This window comes from Haliotis asinina, chromosome 3, assembly GCF_037392515.1.
Source record: "Haliotis asinina isolate JCU_RB_2024 chromosome 3, JCU_Hal_asi_v2, whole genome shotgun sequence".
Taxonomy (NCBI): Eukaryota; Metazoa; Mollusca; class Gastropoda; order Lepetellida; family Haliotidae; genus Haliotis; species Haliotis asinina.
The window spans coordinates 52,265,173-52,284,374 of record NC_090282.1 but is presented as its reverse complement, the minus strand read 5'-3'; the positions used below and the strand labels follow the sequence as shown (position 1 = coordinate 52,284,374).

At 40.3% G+C, this 19,202-nt stretch overlaps 1 protein-coding gene across 2 annotated transcripts in view; it reads left to right on the top strand.

Moving 5' to 3' along the window:
* The window catches only part of LOC137278153 (ras-specific guanine nucleotide-releasing factor 2-like), an 802,775-nt gene that overhangs the window by 318,528 nt on the left and 465,045 nt on the right, over positions 1-19,202 (top strand). For both annotated transcript variants that reach the window (XM_067810323.1, XM_067810322.1), the window contains one exon: positions 17,551-17,723. In XM_067810323.1, the coding sequence (XP_067666424.1) occupies positions 17,551-17,723 (173 nt within the window). The remainder of the gene's footprint in view (positions 1-17,550; positions 17,724-19,202) is intronic.

The window sequence follows — 19,202 nt, the reverse complement described above, 5'->3', positions numbered from 1 at the left end:
ATCATGAGCTTGTTCAAGTGCATTGTGCAGCTCTTAAATTGAGAAGATTTCATTGTAATCTTCCCCATTATCTGTGTGAAAATTAATAGTTTTCTTTTCCTGCTGTTTTTGGCATTTTTTAAATTGGGGTGTGTAGTTTGATGAGGAAGAATGTTTTGCAAGTGTTTCACCTAGTTAATTAGCAATATTCGATTGATCTGTTAACAACTTATCTCCATTTTATAGATAGTGTATGCCTGATTTAGTACCCTTACCATTCATTTTTAGTATCATGTTCCATACTTAGACATTGGTGTTCGTGAGTATATCTTTGGGACATACTTTGAGGTCACATATGGGTCAATGATTTCTTACACAAATCTCAACATGGATTCTTCAGTGTCTCAACGTAGCGGAAGGCCCATGTTTCCCCAGCTAATTAGGCAGGTGACAGGACGACAGCTAGGGTCAGTGTTTTCTTTACAGTTTACAGTTTCCTGTGTTATACTCTCGTGATTTCTGTACTTTGATGATGCGCGCGAATTAGTCAATTTTTCTGTTTCCGCGAAAATTAAGCCGCGCAAAAATAAATGATTTTACAGTAATTTTGCCAAGATTGGTGTTTATTTTGTTTAAATGTACGCCAAGCTTTAACATTTAAAATTTTGAATTTCTCTTAACAAAGATGGGAGAGGACCTGGACGATGCCAAATTCTCACCATAACAGTTTGCACACTTTATTGCATTGCTGCAATCAAAACTGGCATGAGCACCATCACAGCGAGAACGTATCTAAGTGCCTGTACAAGTTCTGGCACCATGACCAAACTTTTGGCAATGGTAAGACCGGAGAGGATTTGGCACATAAACATCAACTCTGATGTTGGAAGTATCCGGCTTTTATAGATTTTGGAATAGTTGGCAGGGCAAACATGACAGTGTCATTTTGTTTCCTTGTAAATTGCTTAACAGCAATTACTCCGTGTTTTTTTTCCATTCAGCCAGAAGCTCCTTCTTGTTCCTGTCAGGGAGACGAGCATCATCTTGAATTATTCCATGGCAGGAATTAAGTGTATTGTGTACTGACATTTACAAACTGCTTTAATCCAAGCAGATGGACTGACTGTTGTCTTTGTACACATTCAACAAGAAGTGAGCCAGAGCGATGTCGAGTAATGTTTTTAACTCCACAGGCACCTTTGATGCCCAAGAATATGGCAAATGGATTCAACTTGAGCGGATTACCATCGGAAGATGAAATGACAATAAATCTGGGCCAATAACCATTAAAGGCAAGTGTAATTTCATCAGATGACACAGAATCAACATGAAGTTTGTTCTTCAACGAACCAGAGGGTTGGTTGAGAGACATGTAAGAGAATAATATTCGCAAATTGCTCCCCACTCGCCATCGAGTGTCAACAAAGGACGTTGTTGCAGAGGAATCCAGTCTGCATCATCAGGGCTACAAGACTGATATACTCCAGCAAATTTAACATGAATAGCTATATTTGTCTACCAAAGTGACTGTCCAGCTGGTTCTGCACTTAACAGAAATTTGGAGATACACAGAATTCAGAGGTTGACATTAACCAGATTGGCCCATGAGCCACTGCCTTCTGATGTAGGACTTTAGACAAAAACTGTTGATATTTTTTTTAAAATGTGAAGCCCAAACACAAAACAATACGATATTAGACTCCAGACATAGTATGTCCAACACAGAGCTTGACATGACCAGCTGATTGAATCGGACCCATTCTACCACCCATCTATGTGCAGTCAGGGCCAAAGTGGTGTGTTGAGCAGTAGGAACACAGTTCCAGGCACCCACTGCCCTTAACCACCAGGATCCAATCCTCCACCGACACAGGGCTGCAACCCATGGAGAAACAGGCTGGTGGACCACATATCCCCCCTGGGCCACAAAGGCAAGCTCTTGGCGTTACCCAGCACCCACGGCGAGGAGTTGGCTCGCCACAGGTGCCTTCTTGTCCTAAGTGTCAAAAATTGATATTGACTGTTATATTTGCCTCTAGTATGACCAGCATTTTCCAAAATACTATTTTAAGTGTATGCTTTACTTATTATCCACAGAAGCGTGAATAATTTTTCCCCGTCACATTATAATAAACACAAACTACATAAACCTACATTACATCATGGATTAAATGAAAGTTTACCAGACACACTGACTTACAGGACAGGGTTTATTACATGTCATAAAAGTGAACCCTTGAAAGGAATAATAGGCTTATTGTTGTAGAATATATTTTCTAATTGGTAACCTATAGTTAGCACCTGCCACAAGGAATGGACTATTTAGGTGGTTTTACATTGCATAATCAACAGCTAATAGAACAGGAAATGAGATTCTTGAGAGGCATTTAGAAGTTGGTAAATATAAGGTGATGAAGAAGGGGCAAGAAGTAGCCCAGAAACATTATGTTACACAATAAGAAGAAGTTCTGATCAATATACTTGTCTTATTAGACCATGAAATGGTGTTTAAGACTGTAGGCGAATTTGGATGTCGACAAATAGGGGACAACCTGTTTGGGTTTGTGGTCAGAGACAGTGTGGTTCATGGCCGAGAAGGCTAAAATCTTAATGCTTCTCGGTTCAATGAGTGTAGCCTTTGTGGTACTTGCAAACTTGCAATGCAATGTTATGGCGGAAAGATGATGCACCTCACTCCAAGGCTCTGACAAGTTACAAAGAAAACAGGGTTAACATGGACACCACATTTGGGCACATTTAGAAATATAAACAAAGTTATTTACTTAAGTTGAAAGATTTATTTCTGTATTGTAATAGCCATTTATTACTCGTCCATTGAAGTTATCACTGTTTAATAATATCATATGACATCAAAGTATAGTTATGATGAAACAATGCTAACTGTAATTCTTCAGCACATTCCGATAACAAAACAGTGTCATCTGACTACAGTCTATTCTTAAATATTGGTCTGAGGTAACCAAGTAGACAAGATTCAGGTTTACTCTACTCCCAACATGGATTATGTTTCCGTCAGGAATCGTATCTTTTGCTTTGGTGGTACTTCCCTACTTCCTTGGATATCAGACTTCCCAGGACATCTGAAAAATAAATTTTAGCCTCCCCGGCACAACACTCATGGTGTTATGCAATTCGTGTATTCATGAAATATTATGAACTTGTTAATAGATAATTGGTTATGTTGTCCAAACTGGGATGGACTCAGAGGCAAAAACAACCCAAATGAATTCCTTCTTGAAACCTTCATAATGTAACTAATTAATTTGGTTCTATACAGTAATAGGTAGATAACTAAATGTTTAATACAATATTCATTTTAGATCACGTTGAACAATTTCTAGAGAAATCAGTAGACAAGTTCATATCATAGATGATTCTAGAGACAAATAGATTATGCGATTGTAGTGTATTTCATGAAAAGCATTAAATTCCAAAATAAGCCAGCCAATCTGACCCTTCTGCTCAGGAATAACTACCACTCATAAGACAATAATTTGAGAATTTGTCAGGTCAGGAAGCCATCCTTTCAAAGTTGTTTATACTCAGGGCGTCAACAAGCAGTACGCTTTGAAGCTAGGGTGCTGCTTTAGCACATTACTCATCTCCTGTAACGTGTTACTGCAAGGCTGGTGGTTGATGGAAGTGAGCATGTCTCACACGGACACCGACCGTGTCAAAACATAAACAAAATAATCATACGAAGAACACACTGAAAGGTGCTCTGACCCAGAACAATTTCTGTCAACTGGTTATTGCTTTTGCCATTGTTTTTCACTGGGATGATATCAACAGAATTCTCGACTGGTTTGTGACCACTGTTGCCCCCTAGCATGCACATTTGACAGGATAGGTATAGATTGATCAACAAAAATTATATCTTTTTCACTTAATAATATTTTTGTGTTCATTTTTGTGATAACAAACTAAAACATATGGAAGTTGAACCATCTGCCAGTGGTAGAGAATGTTAAGAATGAACAATTTTTTACTTACCTTACCATAGGTCTCATGCATATTACCTCAAGCTTCGCTTAATAGGAGATCCGACGGAGTTGAATTGCATTCAATTTTGAATGGCTACCTCGCAATCTACGACTGTCAGGATACAGAAGTATCTGGATCTCCCCACTGCACATGCGCGCAGACTCGACGAAAAACTTCACTTTTACTTCAAGCATCGTTTTATCTAGACATGTTGGATTGCAGAAATTATTTTTTCAGATCTAATAAAGTTTCAACTTATTTCGCCTTTACACTTATTCTTTTCACAGTTTCAGGGATTTTGAGTGTGGTTTGTATACTTTTCAGTCTTTGTGTCGATTTTAACGTCTATTTTACGGTTTTTTTTTACACTTGCCAGCTACCTCGTGTGAGGCATGTCTTCATGTCTCTTTTTTTCATGTTACCTCCATATTTTTATACGGATTGGTTTTCTGTTGGCTGGTGGACTTTTTCTACAGATATTATGTCCACTAGGATTAGGATTTGTGTTACTTAGTGTTGCTTTTAGGCTAATTTTGCTCTGCCCTCTTCGAAATGACAAACGTGTGTAGCATGATGTGTGGAACAGTCCATTTCTTTATAAAGGGTGTTTTGTCTTCCACCCTTTGTATCATTTTTTACAGCTATGGTGCATGACACATCACTTTTGTTAGGTTTGTAGAGGTGTGAAGTCCGGCAGGACCCGCACCCTTTTTGCCCGGACTGTGCTGTTTGATCCTGCTCCCTTCTACAGCGGTGTGCAGCGTGCTCGGGTCTGTCGATTAGAAAAATCAAGATGTTCTTGGCAGTAGTAAGAAAAGGAAGACTCAGAAGTTAAGGAAGATGTTGCGGTATCCAGCTTCTTCATCGGATAATCAACCTTCGGCGGAGATTCCAGTAACAGCATTGGAGACTGCTACTCAGATGGAGGCGCCCTTGATCCAACATCACTCAGCGCTTCAGAGAGCAATGTTGTTGCCGACGCCGATGCCAAGTTCAGCGCCTATGCCTATGCCTATGCCTATGCCTATGCCTATGCCTATGCCTATGCCTATGCCTATGCCTATGCCTATGCCTATGCCTATGCCTATGCCTACCACCCAGACGGCAGTATGGGTGGACTTGGCGAGGCCGGACGCCCTTACGCACCCGGAGGTGCAACAGATATTGAGAGCACATCTTATACCAGCCCCAGTGATGGCGCCAGGCACATCTCGAGAGTATCCGACGCCTCCCAACTGGAACGCCTCAGCTCATCCTGGACATTGCAGAGATGTCACTGAGGAAGGAGCACAACTGTGCACCGGCACTGGCTCCTGACAGCGCATCACAAACTATGACCACATCACATCAGCTCATCCCGGACATTGCAGAGATGTCACAGAGGAAGGAGTACAACTGTGCACTGGTGCTGGGGCCTGCCAGCGCATCCCAAACTATGACCACATCAACGTTTGGTAGATCGATGCCAGGATCGGACGCACTAGCACTGGGAGCGCTGGGACTGTGTCTAGTGACAGGAGACGAACAGGACGTTCAGGCATGAGGAGATCACGTTCGAGGAGCCCTTGGAGTAGCTCATCTAGCGCTTACCAACGCCGACGCTCACCATCTAGATCGCCGGATCGCAGGGGCAGATCTCTCCACTGCAGACCCAGGGATAGATGGTCTAGGTCTCGATCTGTGTCCCCACAGGTCAGACAAATGACTCGTAGAATGCAGACGCCGGAGCGCAAGTCCACAGTTTCATGGATTGCTGATGAGGAGCAATGCTTTTCTCCGGATTATTGAGGAAGACCCTACGCAGTCGGATGAAGATGAGGGGTTATACCTGCCATTATCAGCAATGTATGATTGGATAGCGGATAGGCTTCGGGATTGCCCCTCCCCGGCGTCGGAAGTAGACAGTGACAGAGTCATTAGAGTCGAACCGGAGCTGATGATACCTCCTCACCCTATGGTGGTGGATACCATTTCTTCATTGAACGAGGACTTTGCTAAATTATCCTTGAACGCTACAATCAGGGCGCCCAAGGCTAAGAAGCAGGAATACAAGGTTCACAGTCTGGACTTCATGGATTCAGGGGCAGTGTTAGACGAAGCCACCAAGAGGCTGTCCTCTTCCACTTCTTACAAGGTTCAGGATTCTAGACTACAGGCAATTGATACAGAATTGCGGCACATCTTGAAACCGGTATTAGCGTTAGCGTCAGCTACATCGGCAGCGGCAGTGGATTTAACGGAACTTAATGAATCAAGGCTAGAGCATTTGTCTTCGTTTTTCTTGTGGCAAGGCAAGGTGTTGCATGACCTGTTAGGACATGTTAGGACAGCACTGGGAATGATGACGGTCATGTGCAGAACGGGTTTTCTGGATATGTGCTCTTGGCAGGAGGAATTTAAGCCGACGTTGATTAGAACGCCCCTCTCTTCACAAGCTGTCTTCGGGAATGCCATCCCAGAGGTATACAAGGAGCATGCCAATTTGAGGTGTCTTTGTCGGCGTTTGAAGTGCTGTCATCTGTCTTTCGTGACAAATCAGGTACACACGATAGAGGCAAGAGACGCTACATCCCAAAAAGAGACTCCGTCAGGTCGGTCTTTACCATAGGTCGCGGCCAGAGGTTCGCATCAACCAAGCGTCGTAAGCCGGCAGGTACAACCAGTGATGCCCCTGCCACCCCCGGCAGAGGGAAGTGGAAGCGCCCCGATTCAAGACGTTGCCAGTTTCTTCGTCGCCGGTAGGCGGGAGACTGCTCATCTTTTGGAGAAACTGGTTGCATCCTCGTAGATCCGTATGTTACAATTTGTCTACATCAGCTTCAAACGGCGAAAGTTTTTTTTTAGCGCGCTTTATTCATCTAGTCACGAAGATTTTTCGAGACGACTACAACATACCACTGGAAACTACACCTCCAATCACAAGGGATGATGGTATTATCTTCGGGGGGAAAATTCTGACACATCTACCTAGGAGACAAGTTGTCTATATCAGTTTCAAGCGGCGGAAGTCTTTTTCGCGCGCTTTTCTCATCTGGACATTTGTTCGCAAAACATCATGGTTACCGACAAGCCTAAGGCTAGCAGGGGTATCACCGTGAACAAGGTTCTACGATGATCAGTTATCCAGTGACGTGACATCTACAATCTGATTGGTCCTCGAGGGACAACACCCTGCGCAGAATGTGATGTTATTTTTCCTGTGTTAGGAAGTTACCTACATTTGACTTACAGTCATTTATGATGGGTAGATGTTGTTTACACACTTGACTAGCAGTCTACAGCGTCTTTTGTTTCTTCAGATGGCATAGAGATCTTCTAACAACAGACTTAACGCTGCCTATCAGGAGGCGTGCAGCATGTATGGCAGTCTCTCAACAGACTGACAGCTAGCTATAAATAGACTTCTTCGGAATGTCAACACGTTCATAATGAACAACGTTGTTGATCTGAAGTTGAAGAATGACGGATCTTCACAGCACACGATCTTATCTTGCGAGATGTCAACTCAGTTACAGTTAGCTTTCACTAGCAGGCTAGTAACTCAGCTTAGATGACTTGAGAATCTAACTCCAAGGGATCTGATTCATCACATCGCTGTCCCAGGTTCAGGGGTTGAAGTTCAAGTCGATGATTAAAACACATTCGTTTTCTCTCCATTATCACTATGTCAGTGATAGTCTACTGCTCACGTCACCTCAGGATATGTCCAGACGAAGATGCCTACTACTACATCTATGGCTGCAATTTCTGGGTCATGGTTTCATGTCCTGACTGGTTTACGACATTGGGCATCTTGAGACCATATCTGCTATGGTAGACTCGCCAGTCAATGTTTGCGCAGGAACTTACATATTAGAGTCGACTTTCAACATCTTTAGGTATACACAGGATGGAGTGCCCATCTCTGCCCACGAGGTTGCAGTATGATTTTGGAAAAAGGAAGATCGAGCTCTTCACTTCAGCTAGTTGGAGATGAAGTGGTGATGCATTGGTCGACAACACCGAGAGACAAGCTACTGATGATCCAGACGGACAACTCAACAGTAGTCTTCTACGTAAACAAGGGTCAACAAGGCCTCGACCTCTACAACACCTGACGTTTCTACCCTTCAATGTGGCCGACAGTCTAAACCTCTATATAAAGTATCTCACATACCAGGAGCCTGCAACTTCATGGCAGACGCCTTATCTCACCTTCTTCGTCTATCACCAACAGAGTATAGGTTGCATTGAGAGGCATTTCAATTAATTAATCGGCTTCCAGAGTGGGACCAATTGCTACACCATCCCCACACTCGGACACTGCATCCGGATCCGGCGCGGTTTCATCTATGCACCTGGACCATCTGCAAAGACTTTTAGGGCCAAGGGCTACTCATCCAAAGTGGCGGAGACTGTCGCCCAGGTGCACAGAGCTTCTACTCAGTCACTCTGTGATGTCAAGTGGGCTACATTTGAGAAGTTCTATGCCCAGAAGTCGCAAGACCCGCTATCAGCATTGCCCCAATTCCTAGCTGAGTTTTTACATTACTTACGTTGCTCAAGGAAACTCAGGGAGTACTATTGGGACCCTTTTGTCGGCTTTGAATGCATTGTTGGCTGTCAGAAATGAGAGGAAGGTCTCCAAGATTCCAGAATTGATCGCTATGTTGAAGGGGTTTAAGCTGGAGGACCAGAAGGTGAAGTTCCGGCCACCAGCGTGGGACCTGAATGTTGTGCTTCAACACTTGAGGGGTCGCCCTCATGAGCCACTGGACAGGATGTCGTTTGACCATCTAACCAGAAAAACACTGTTTGCTGGCAATTGCGATAGCTGCGAGAGTGAGTGAGATTCATGCGCCGGACGTGACCAGGGTCTGTTTCGAGCAGACCAGACAGGGTGCGGCACACCTGGGCCTCCTCTGGGATTTCCTGGCAAAGAACCAGCTGCCAGGTCAACCGGATAGATTATTCATCATCCCACCTATTTCAACCATCATCAGACCAGAGGATAGAGAGGAGCAGTTATTGTGTTCGGGTTCTTAGATTGTACATCAAAAGTCCACTCCTCGTCTAGGAACCAGGAAGAGATTGTTCCTGTCGTTTTCTACGACAGCGAAAGAGGAAGTCACCAGGAACCCTATAGCTTTATGGCTGAGGCAGATCATCTTGGCGGTTTATGATGCACAGAATCTTCCTCACCCATCGGCTAGCAACCCACATGAGATTCGGGCGATCATCAACAGTTTTTGCTAGTCACTGTTTGCGGAACTTAGCAATAGAAGATGTCGAGGGGCTGCAAATTTTTGGACCATTAGTAGTTGCACAGCAACTTACTCGTCCTGCTGCCCTTTAAGGTATGATGTTACTTAACATGGTCTAAAGGGGTCTTGTACTTATGAATTAAGATACCATACCCCTCTGGTGGTTAGTACATGATCTACTACTCTGATTCTGGTTCCAGTGTCCTTTCTGAGAGTTTGATGCGGCAGACCGGCATACAAGAGAATCAGTAGTGGTCTGACTGCCCCGAGGCATATGTGGGATTTGCTTTACATGCTGACGGTCCTCTGGAATCCTTCACCACCATCCATCTGTTGAATCCATATGCATAAGACCTATGGTAAGGTAAGTAAAAAATTTATTAAAATCTAAATATTTTAGATATTTAAATACTTACCTTACCATAGGGCAGTAAGTCCCTCCCAATGCTGGACGCTCCTCCCCACTACGGACTCTTTGGACCGAGAAGTAAAAGTGAAGTTTTTCGTGGAGTCTGCACGCATGCGCAGTGGGGAGATCGAAATACTTCCGTATCCTGACAGACGTAGATTGCGAGGTAGCCATTCAAAATTGAATGCAATTCAACTCTGTCGGATCTCCTATTAAGCGAAGCTTGAGGTAATATGCATCAGACCTATGGTAAGGTAAGTATTTAAATATCTAAAATATTTACATTTTAATAAATTTGCGTATTGTACTTTATAAAAAGTATACAATCTGCTTATACTTGTATTGAATTTATAACATGACTGTAATATCTAGATAGGCATTTTATAGATTTGCTAATGTGAGTCATTTTTCACACATGCCATAAGTACAATCTAGTGCATGTTGTCTGTCTCTTAACACTTCACGGTGAAAAAAAGATTCTGTATAATGCTGCCACAAATGAATAAAAGCAAATGCAAATATTAAAAATGAAATGGACTTAAGTCTGAACTATACTACTGACAAGAAATAAGGGAACTAATGAAATAATAGCGAATTTGAAACTGCTTTAAATATCCACTAAATCATTTTAGGCGTCAAGTTCAATATCTCGTGTGTCCACCATGTTGGGCAACACATTCACGGCACCTTGATGGCATGCTGTTTATCAATTTACGGATGGTTGCCCGTGGTATTGCCCGCCATTCCTCTTGGAGAGCTGCACCAAGCTGGGCCAGGTTGGCGGGTCCTGGGTCCCTGGCCTACACCCGTCGACCAAGAACGTCCCATAGATGTTCAATTGGGGACAGGTCTGGGGACTTAGAGGGCCAGTCCAATGTCTGGATACCTTCTTGTCGGAGATAAGCGGAGACAATTCGGACCCGGTGTGGTCTGGCATTATCATCTTGGAATACAAAATTTCGGCCGATAACTCTAACCAATGGAGCCACAACAGGACACAATATTTGGTCAACGTATTGCTGACCAGTCATGGCTCCGTTAATGATGACCAAATCTGATCATCTGTCATGTGTAATCCCACCCCACACCATGACCACCTCCATATCGATCATGGTCAAGACTTGCTGCTCTGGCATATTGCTCCTCACTCCGACGCCAACAACATTTTCTGCCATCTGTGAATCGTAGGCAAAACCTTGACTCATCAGAGAACATGGTGTAACGCCAGTGGCGCATAGCCCGTCCCTGATGCTGCCTAGCCCATGCCAATCTTTGGCACTTATGGTGAGCTGAAAGGGTGAAACCCTTAAAAGGCCGTCTTGCTTTCAGACGAGCTTGATAGAGTCGGTTTTTAACAGTTGAGGTTGAAATGCGTCTTCCAGTGAGTGTGCGGAATTCTCTATTGATGGCAGGGGCCGATTTAAACCTATCGTGTAGAGCAATTAACGTAATGAGACGATCCTGTCGTGGTGTCGTTGATTTTGGTCTACCACGCCCAGGTCTCGTTGCAACCCCACCCCACTTATCCCACAGGCATGAAATTACACTTTTTGATTTACCCATCTGCCGGGCAACTTCACATAATGATGTCCCCCCTCTATCATCCCCGCAATTCTCCATTTTGTTGCTTCACCGAGATACTGCCTCGGAGGCATTTCTGTCAGTAAGTGTCAATCTCTATTGCATTAGTGATTGCGACTTCTCCAGTACATTTACAGGAGTTAACTTCTGTATGCACGTGTAGCATGTGCTTGGCATGCATTACGCGAAATTCCATTGTCACTGGATGTTGCGTTTGGGAGATACGCCACGATAACGGACCCTGTCACAGTCAAAGTCATCTACATTCAATTTCTTGGTTCCCTTATTTTCTGTTGGTAGTATATGTCCGACTATTACCTTGTTCAAGGTATGTATCCATCAACATCCACATAAAGGAATGACAAAGACAAACAGTCATGTTCCATGTCAAGTGTCTTTGAACAGTCTAATATAAGAAAAAGAGAACTATTTTGTCAGGCCTTTTCACATAGATGTATCGTGTCGTTGGTCACCCAAGATCTCACACCTGGCAACCAATTGCATGACATCCACCATTCCTTAAAAGAGTGATCAGGTTAGCTGATAATGAGCAGTTAATCAACGTATTGGTGGTTAATCCCTCGAGGAAGGATGTTGTTTTTACACAAGTACTTTATGACAGGGTGTAATCAGTATAGATTAGTAAATCTACACACTTGAACAAATCTCCTGTGCAAGATAAAAAGATTTAACTCGTAATTAAAATTAAATTAAATTAATTAAAAAGTGATTACTCAATCAGTGTGTTATCTGATAATCCTTTGATCGACGCTTGTTTTTGTATCTTAGTTGATAATTCCTGCACTTCTGTGTATTTGATTTAATGTTTGAGAAGAGTTTTAAAATCTGCAGTCGCCTGGCCCTGGATTTCCAAATCTCCCTAAGTGCCAAGATAGTCATAAGTGATATACATTAGCATTAACTTACGACTATCTTAGCCCTAAGAGATCTTTGAGAATCTAGGCCCTGCTGTTTAATGCTAGACTCAAAGCAACATCTCCATGTTCACCTTTTGATGTATTGGTATCAAATATGTCTCTATCGTGACAACTTTTATTTGTTTAGAAAATGTTAAAGGTCACATGCAACACAACTTTGCAGATTCTGATACCTTGTGGTATGCACTTACCAAAACAAATCATCAAAAATGCCAATTCAATCTATAAGTTGAAAAAAAAAGATGCGATGAAAAATAGTCTGCAAAGTCTGAGTTTAAACGATTCACTAAATTTCCCCCACTACTGGGGGAAAAAGTGGTTTCAACACCTATGCTGCGCTCATAATGCATGTGCAGTGTGTAGGTTTGAAACCAGTCGATAATCTACTCGCTACATAAAAACACAAAACATGTTGATTGTGATAAGCAGACTCTATCACAGAGAAAACTCAATGTCTGGTTTATTGACACTAACTATTATATGTCTGCCAGTCTGTCTGGTAGTGACAATGTGCAGTGCACAACTTCAATCACTGACCACATGCAATTAACACCTATCAGGCTTATACGCCACAAACAAAGAGCCAGCTAAGCATATCAGCAAATGAACCTGTAACCAATGAAAAAAGTTCATTACACTTGAGTGCACTCCCACCGGGTCTGACTGGATTCGGTATCGCAGCTGCTTCGTTTCAAGGGAGGTAAACCCAAGTACAAAATATTGCACTTTTGATTTGTGATTGTACACCTATAATTTTGTTAATTTGTTTTTCCGTAATCAGCAATGCATTTTGTATATCATGAATAAGTGTTAACTGTGTTTTAACTAAGTTTGACTATGTGGTTGCATGTGACCTATAAAACCTGCTTTGAGAATGCAATGGCAATCATAATCCAATGCTTATTTGACTGGCATTTTTACAGTACAACTTTACAGACTGCGATTTCTTGTTGATGCTTAGAGGGGACTGTCCATATTAATTCCAATGCCGTTATCAATATAATAGTTACTACAACCAGGTGAAAGGAAGTATATATGCATAGTATCTAGCAGCAAATTATCAACAGGTAATTTAGCAAGGAGCACATTATTGTGTGGGACTAACAGAAGAGTAAGATCAGGCTGTTAGGATGCAAACTGAACAGCTAATTGACAGATTCTATCTATTAATCAAATCCACTTTCACAATGTTGAAAGCCACTCCATTGTCTAAGTGATGGAATCAACATTCAGTAAGCTTGTTTATCCTGAACGATGGACATCGTAAGTGGTAGCATGTAAGTGGCATGTTTTGTTATGTATCCCCATACTGGTTTACTGCAGTTTATGTGAGATAAGTGCTTCATTTTGCAAATGACCAATCTTTTGACATTGATTCAAGTGCTACTTTAGTGAACTGCTACCAAACAAATTGATCTCAGATTAAAACATCTCATTCTAAATTCTTGTAATCCTATTTCTGGTACTAAGAAATGATGATCTTTTAGATATTAGATAAAAAGTCTATTGGTACTAGTTTGATGTGTTTGGTCATGGGTTAGGTAACATAGTGATTATATACTGGACAAAATAAATTAGGGATACTGGTATTTTTATGATTGATACTTAATCAGTGTGTCAATGAATAAATAGATCATTATTCAAAATTTGCAAATATTCCTAACTGTTTTTGTCCAGTATACTATTATTTTTATTTTATTTTTTATTATATTTTTACATGAGTCAGTTAAGCATATTTTATGCCATTATAATGTTCTCTGATCCACTTCATCATATACCATTTATTTCATTCAGTGTTTGGAAGCTCACATGATAACGTGGAAAATGTTACTGTTCCAGTTTATTTTGTTAGTGTGATTTTATTTTTGTTTGTCTAGTGGTCGAGCTAATATAGTCATTATGGCTACAAAGGGCCTAATTTTAAATGCCTATCAAGTTGGATATTATATATGAGTGTATGTGCATGCATGTACATGCATGCACACAAAATATCTGTAATTAGTGAATTCTGTTTGGACGTAAAAGAAATATCTAATTTGAAAAGAATCACTGTATAAATTGTCTTCCTTCTCTCTGAGAGAAGCATGGCATTATTCATTTATATTTTAATAATTTTATCTGCATAAAAGAAACGATTATCAAAAAATATGAAACAAAGTTCCAAGTACTACCATTGCACCAATGTTAAGTTCAGTTAAGTTTTCGATGTCATAATATGCAAGGTTCCTCATTGGTTTAGACATATATTTATTTATGAAAGTGAATTTGGATTGGTGAACAAACATTACTGCTTACGTTAACACGCAACATAATGTACAACATGAAATGGAGTCACAGATATTGACTATTGCGTAAATATAGTACTTTAACTACGTATAAATATATACAGATAACAGCAAATACAATTATTCTCTAAGTAGTCACGCTTAGAGAGTTACAATTGTGTGTGTCTAATGATCCTCATTCACATATACGAGGGGATGTCAATAAGTTTTGAGCCTTCAGCATTTTTCATACCCAGGTGTCACAGCCTATGGTACAACATTGATCCTTGGGGTGTAGCTGATGTATATATAAGTTTTGGTATCCTACTCTCAGAAGTTATTGAACAACTCACATTGACAGAAAGAGACCCCCCTCACGGCAGTGAAAATGAATAAAATTGAGTATAGAGCAATAATTGAGTTTTTAGTTCTTGAAGGAAACTCAGCGAAGAACATTGAAGAAAGGCTTTCAGCAGTTTATGGGAAGTATTCCCCTTCATCTGCTACCATCAAACGATGGGTCAATGAATTTAAGCATGGTAGAGAGAGTCTTGAAGATGACCCCCATCCAGGTCGCCCAACAACAAGCATTAGTCAGGAAAACATTGACAGAGTGCATAGACTTGTGCTGGAAAATCGTCGGATCACACTCCATGAGTTAGAGGAGACCACAGGCATTTCACACGGATCCATCAAGACAATTCTTCATGAACATCTCGTCATGTCTAAAATGTGTGCAAGAAGGGTGCCAAGAATGCTTACAGATGAAATGAAGCAAACAAGGGTCACCATAAGCAACTCCATGCTAACCAGATGTATACAAGAAGAATCCAGAGGATTTTCACTTTAGGCTAGTAACCTATGATGAAACCTGGATCCACCACTATGATCCTGAGAGCAAATTTTTTAAATCAAAATTGCTGAAGACACAAGGTAAAATTATTTCATCAATGTCAGACATTAGTTATGATGGAGTTAGAATGCAGTATACTCAATGGATAATTGACTTTGAAGATTTCATCAAACATAATGATGATTTTAATGGCTGTGCATGTTCATCTGTGGAGGTTCCCTCGCAATATCTAGTCTTACTTAGAAACTTTAAGGAGGATGTTGACGCATTTCAGCTGTTCAAAGAGACAGTTGATGTTTGGATTCAGGGTAATGAAGAACAATGTCAGAAGAATGCATTCAATAGCGTTTTTTTTCAAATTTACCTATGGCAAAATATGAATGAAACTTCAAGCTATTTTTGTATAATATGTGTTCCATTCTTGGAATACACATAGTCATGTAATGTTCAAATATATGTTTTTCTTATGTGAAAAAAATGAATTAGGCCATTCTAATTGCACATAAGAATCATTGAAATGCATGAAAATTATGTTTCCAAAGTTATAACAATATGCCTATATGCATGTACCATGATAGTCTTGTCTATAATAATTATGCTTCTACTATCAAATCACTGTCATTCATTCATGGATTTGTTTTTGTGTGGATTGCTTAAACTGTTAAAGAAATGAAACCCTTCTCTTCAGAGCATACAAAAATGTTACTGAGTTATCAATATTGACTTCAATAGTTGGAACAGGACTCTTGAAAATGATGCAAGATATTGTCTAGGTAAAAGAACTCAAGTTTTTGACTACTGAAACCTGAATATATTTTACAATCTTATGCTAAAAAAGAAATTTATGAGAGAGATTTTAAATCTGATCTGACCTGTTCCTGCGAAGGCTAAAAGAAAGTTAAATGGTTTAGTACTGACCTGTTGAGGATTTACATATGGTATCAATCTAATGTATACATTAAAACCCCTGTCAGGACTGCTTTCTAAACCCTTCTGTTATGAAAAAATACATGTTTGTCTATCCAGTGAAATCTATGTCCAGTTATTCTCAAATGAACTTATTTCAAAGTATGTGTATGTTCATGGGTTCATTGTTGACTACACACATATATAGCTGAGTCCAGATATTTCTTCATGTTGAGTGCAGATATTTTTTTCTTGCAAGACGCCTATGATGACACTTAGTTTTGTACATTTTACATTGTGAGAGCTGTTGAACAGTGAAAGATCTTGTGCAGATATAAAGTGCAGGTTTTGCAAGAAGAAATATCTTTCATGTCTTTATCTTTCAATCAGAAATTATGAAATTATGAAATGGACAGACAGTTAAGGTGATCCAAACATATGTAATTGGTACTTCAGTGTCAGAGAGCTGTACCGGTGTCACTGCCTGCCATTCAACCTGCTAAGCTTGCTGGCCACATAGCGGATTCACCCAATGCTCTGCTATTGATTTTGTCTTGAGGACCTGGCTTCCTCCATATCACTCTTATTCCTCAAAATTTGTAGCCCAGTCAGTGCAGCTTTGAAAAGTGATCTGATAAACCTGAAGCTGCCAGATCAATACAACTTTAGTTCTCAGCAGGCAGGGAGATGTGCAAGGCTGTGGTCAGTGAAGGAAGTCTGTATATATGTTTGCCTGTCTGTAAACAAACGATGAATGCAAAAGGATAGGTTGGTCTTTTCTGACCGTAAATAAGGTCTGTTCTGAGTCCAGTCATGCATAAGCAAAAGATGTGAGTCAGCATCTTGACAAAAGAACCAGGATGTACCATTTTTTTGCTTTCTTGCATAGCATTAACACTTGACATGAAGCACAGTTTTCTCCACCAATATTTTCTGAGGCTACATGAGAGGATATTCCTCAATAATGGACTTTGTTTTATTTGGAATGCTTTATCTATAATTTGTTTCATTTCTGGTATGTGAATCTGAATATGCTGATTGTCGTTACAGTTATGTTGCTTTCCCAATAGCCAAAGCTGTATATATTGATTTTTTTCTTGAGCTTTTATGTACATGTATTACTGGAATACATGTGTCTGTCAACTGTAATGCTTGAAACAATTTACATTTCATGATGGGATAATCATAACTTTGGCTTGTGATTAATTTTCTGTGTGAATCTAATCTGGAGGAGTTTTCATTTATGTTTATGTGAGGGACGACATGTTTATTGCTGCGTCTTTCTCACAGATGGCAGTGAAGCACAACAAACCATGGTGTTAGTGTTGTGCAGAGATCCAGTACAAGTATGTCTATCCTTTGTGGTTTTCAGGGCCTCTGCTGCAGGTAATTCAAGAGAGAGGAAAATCAAGTCGTGGAAGACTGGGGTCTTTCAGCTCGTCATTTAAAGAATCAAAGAAGGAGGTAGTTCGTCAGATTTTCCTTTTCACAAATCACATTCTGCTGACTGTGAGAGCTTCCAATGGCCGCCTTCATCTAGCAAAGGTTTGTACTGTACTAGATTGCAGAATATTTTGATTTTAGAGTGTCATTGTATATGTGCATGTTTATTTGAGCCAACACTAAATGCATTTCAATGCAGGTCTGCGCTTTTTTGTCCAGTTGAGAAAAATGTGACTTTTGCCAGATCATTTCAATTTTCATATCAGATATTGATTTTGACATCCATAGGTATTTAACAAAACAAAAGAGCATGATGATGCAAATATATATATACCAAAAGTTAAGATCATACATTAGTTGGTACTAAAGAAGCTATCTGCAACTAAATACAGAGCATTTATGAAATCTCTTAAATTTATTTTCTATTAGAAATTACAATATAAAAATCAGTAACTACCATGTGTACGACTGTAGAAAGGCAAGAATGTCTTCAGCTGGACCAAAAAGGAAATAAATTGTTGGTGACATGTCACATATTGATAACATCAAACCTGGCTTCAAATGTCCACCATAGTTAAGATGCCCTTATACCTTATTTTGAAATTAATGCCAGTACTGAATATATATGGTAAATTAGTGTTAAATTAGCAACTGGTCAAAATAATTTTCCTAAAAATAATGACATTCATGAGAATTTAAATTTTTAGATTCTTTTTTTCAGAAAATATGTATGACCTCATGTTCCTACAGTTGCCCTATCTTATGTGTTAAAGGGAATAATATATGTTGAATTTTATCAGAGTTTGCGGGAAATTGTTGAGCAGTATTTCTGCAATAATGATTTGATCTATAACTGTCAGTTTATTTTCTGTCACTGGTATTGCATAATGGCTATACATGCCCAAAGAAGGCAAATTCTGCCATGTGCACCACATCAGTGTTTAAGTAGCATTCTATGATATTTAATTTGTAAATAAATAAATGATTTCCATTGATTTAATTGAAAGAAAAGCAAGCCAAGTTGTGAACACCTGATAAACTACTGTAAGAAGTCATGCTGTTTGGCTTTTAGCTCTCTTCACAGAAGACCCGTGAAGGTCCCTGGGTAGAATAGGCCTTCAGGAACCCATGCTTGCCATAAAAGGTGACTGTGCTTGTCGTAAGAGGCAACTAACGGGAACGGGTGGTCAGGCTCGGTGACTTGGCATGTCATCGGTTCCCAATTGCGCAGATCGATGCTCATGTTTTAAATCACTGGATTGTCTGGTCCAGATTCGATTATTTACAGACCGCCGCTATATAACTGGGATATTGCTGAGTGCGATGTAAAACTAAACTCACTCACTCACTCTTCACAGAAAGGTGTATTGCTTTTGTTCTGTCTATCCATTAGGCAGTCAGTTCAATTACCAATATACTGTGTAGCTTCCTATGAAAACAGAAGTACATGTACCATCAATCATTCAGTGTGCTTGAAATCATTTGTCAAACAAAGTAGTATTTTGTTTGTCACACTTTTCAGTATTAAGATAGATGGATCAATTTTTGTGGGTGATTTTAATATTTCTAGTAGAAATAAAC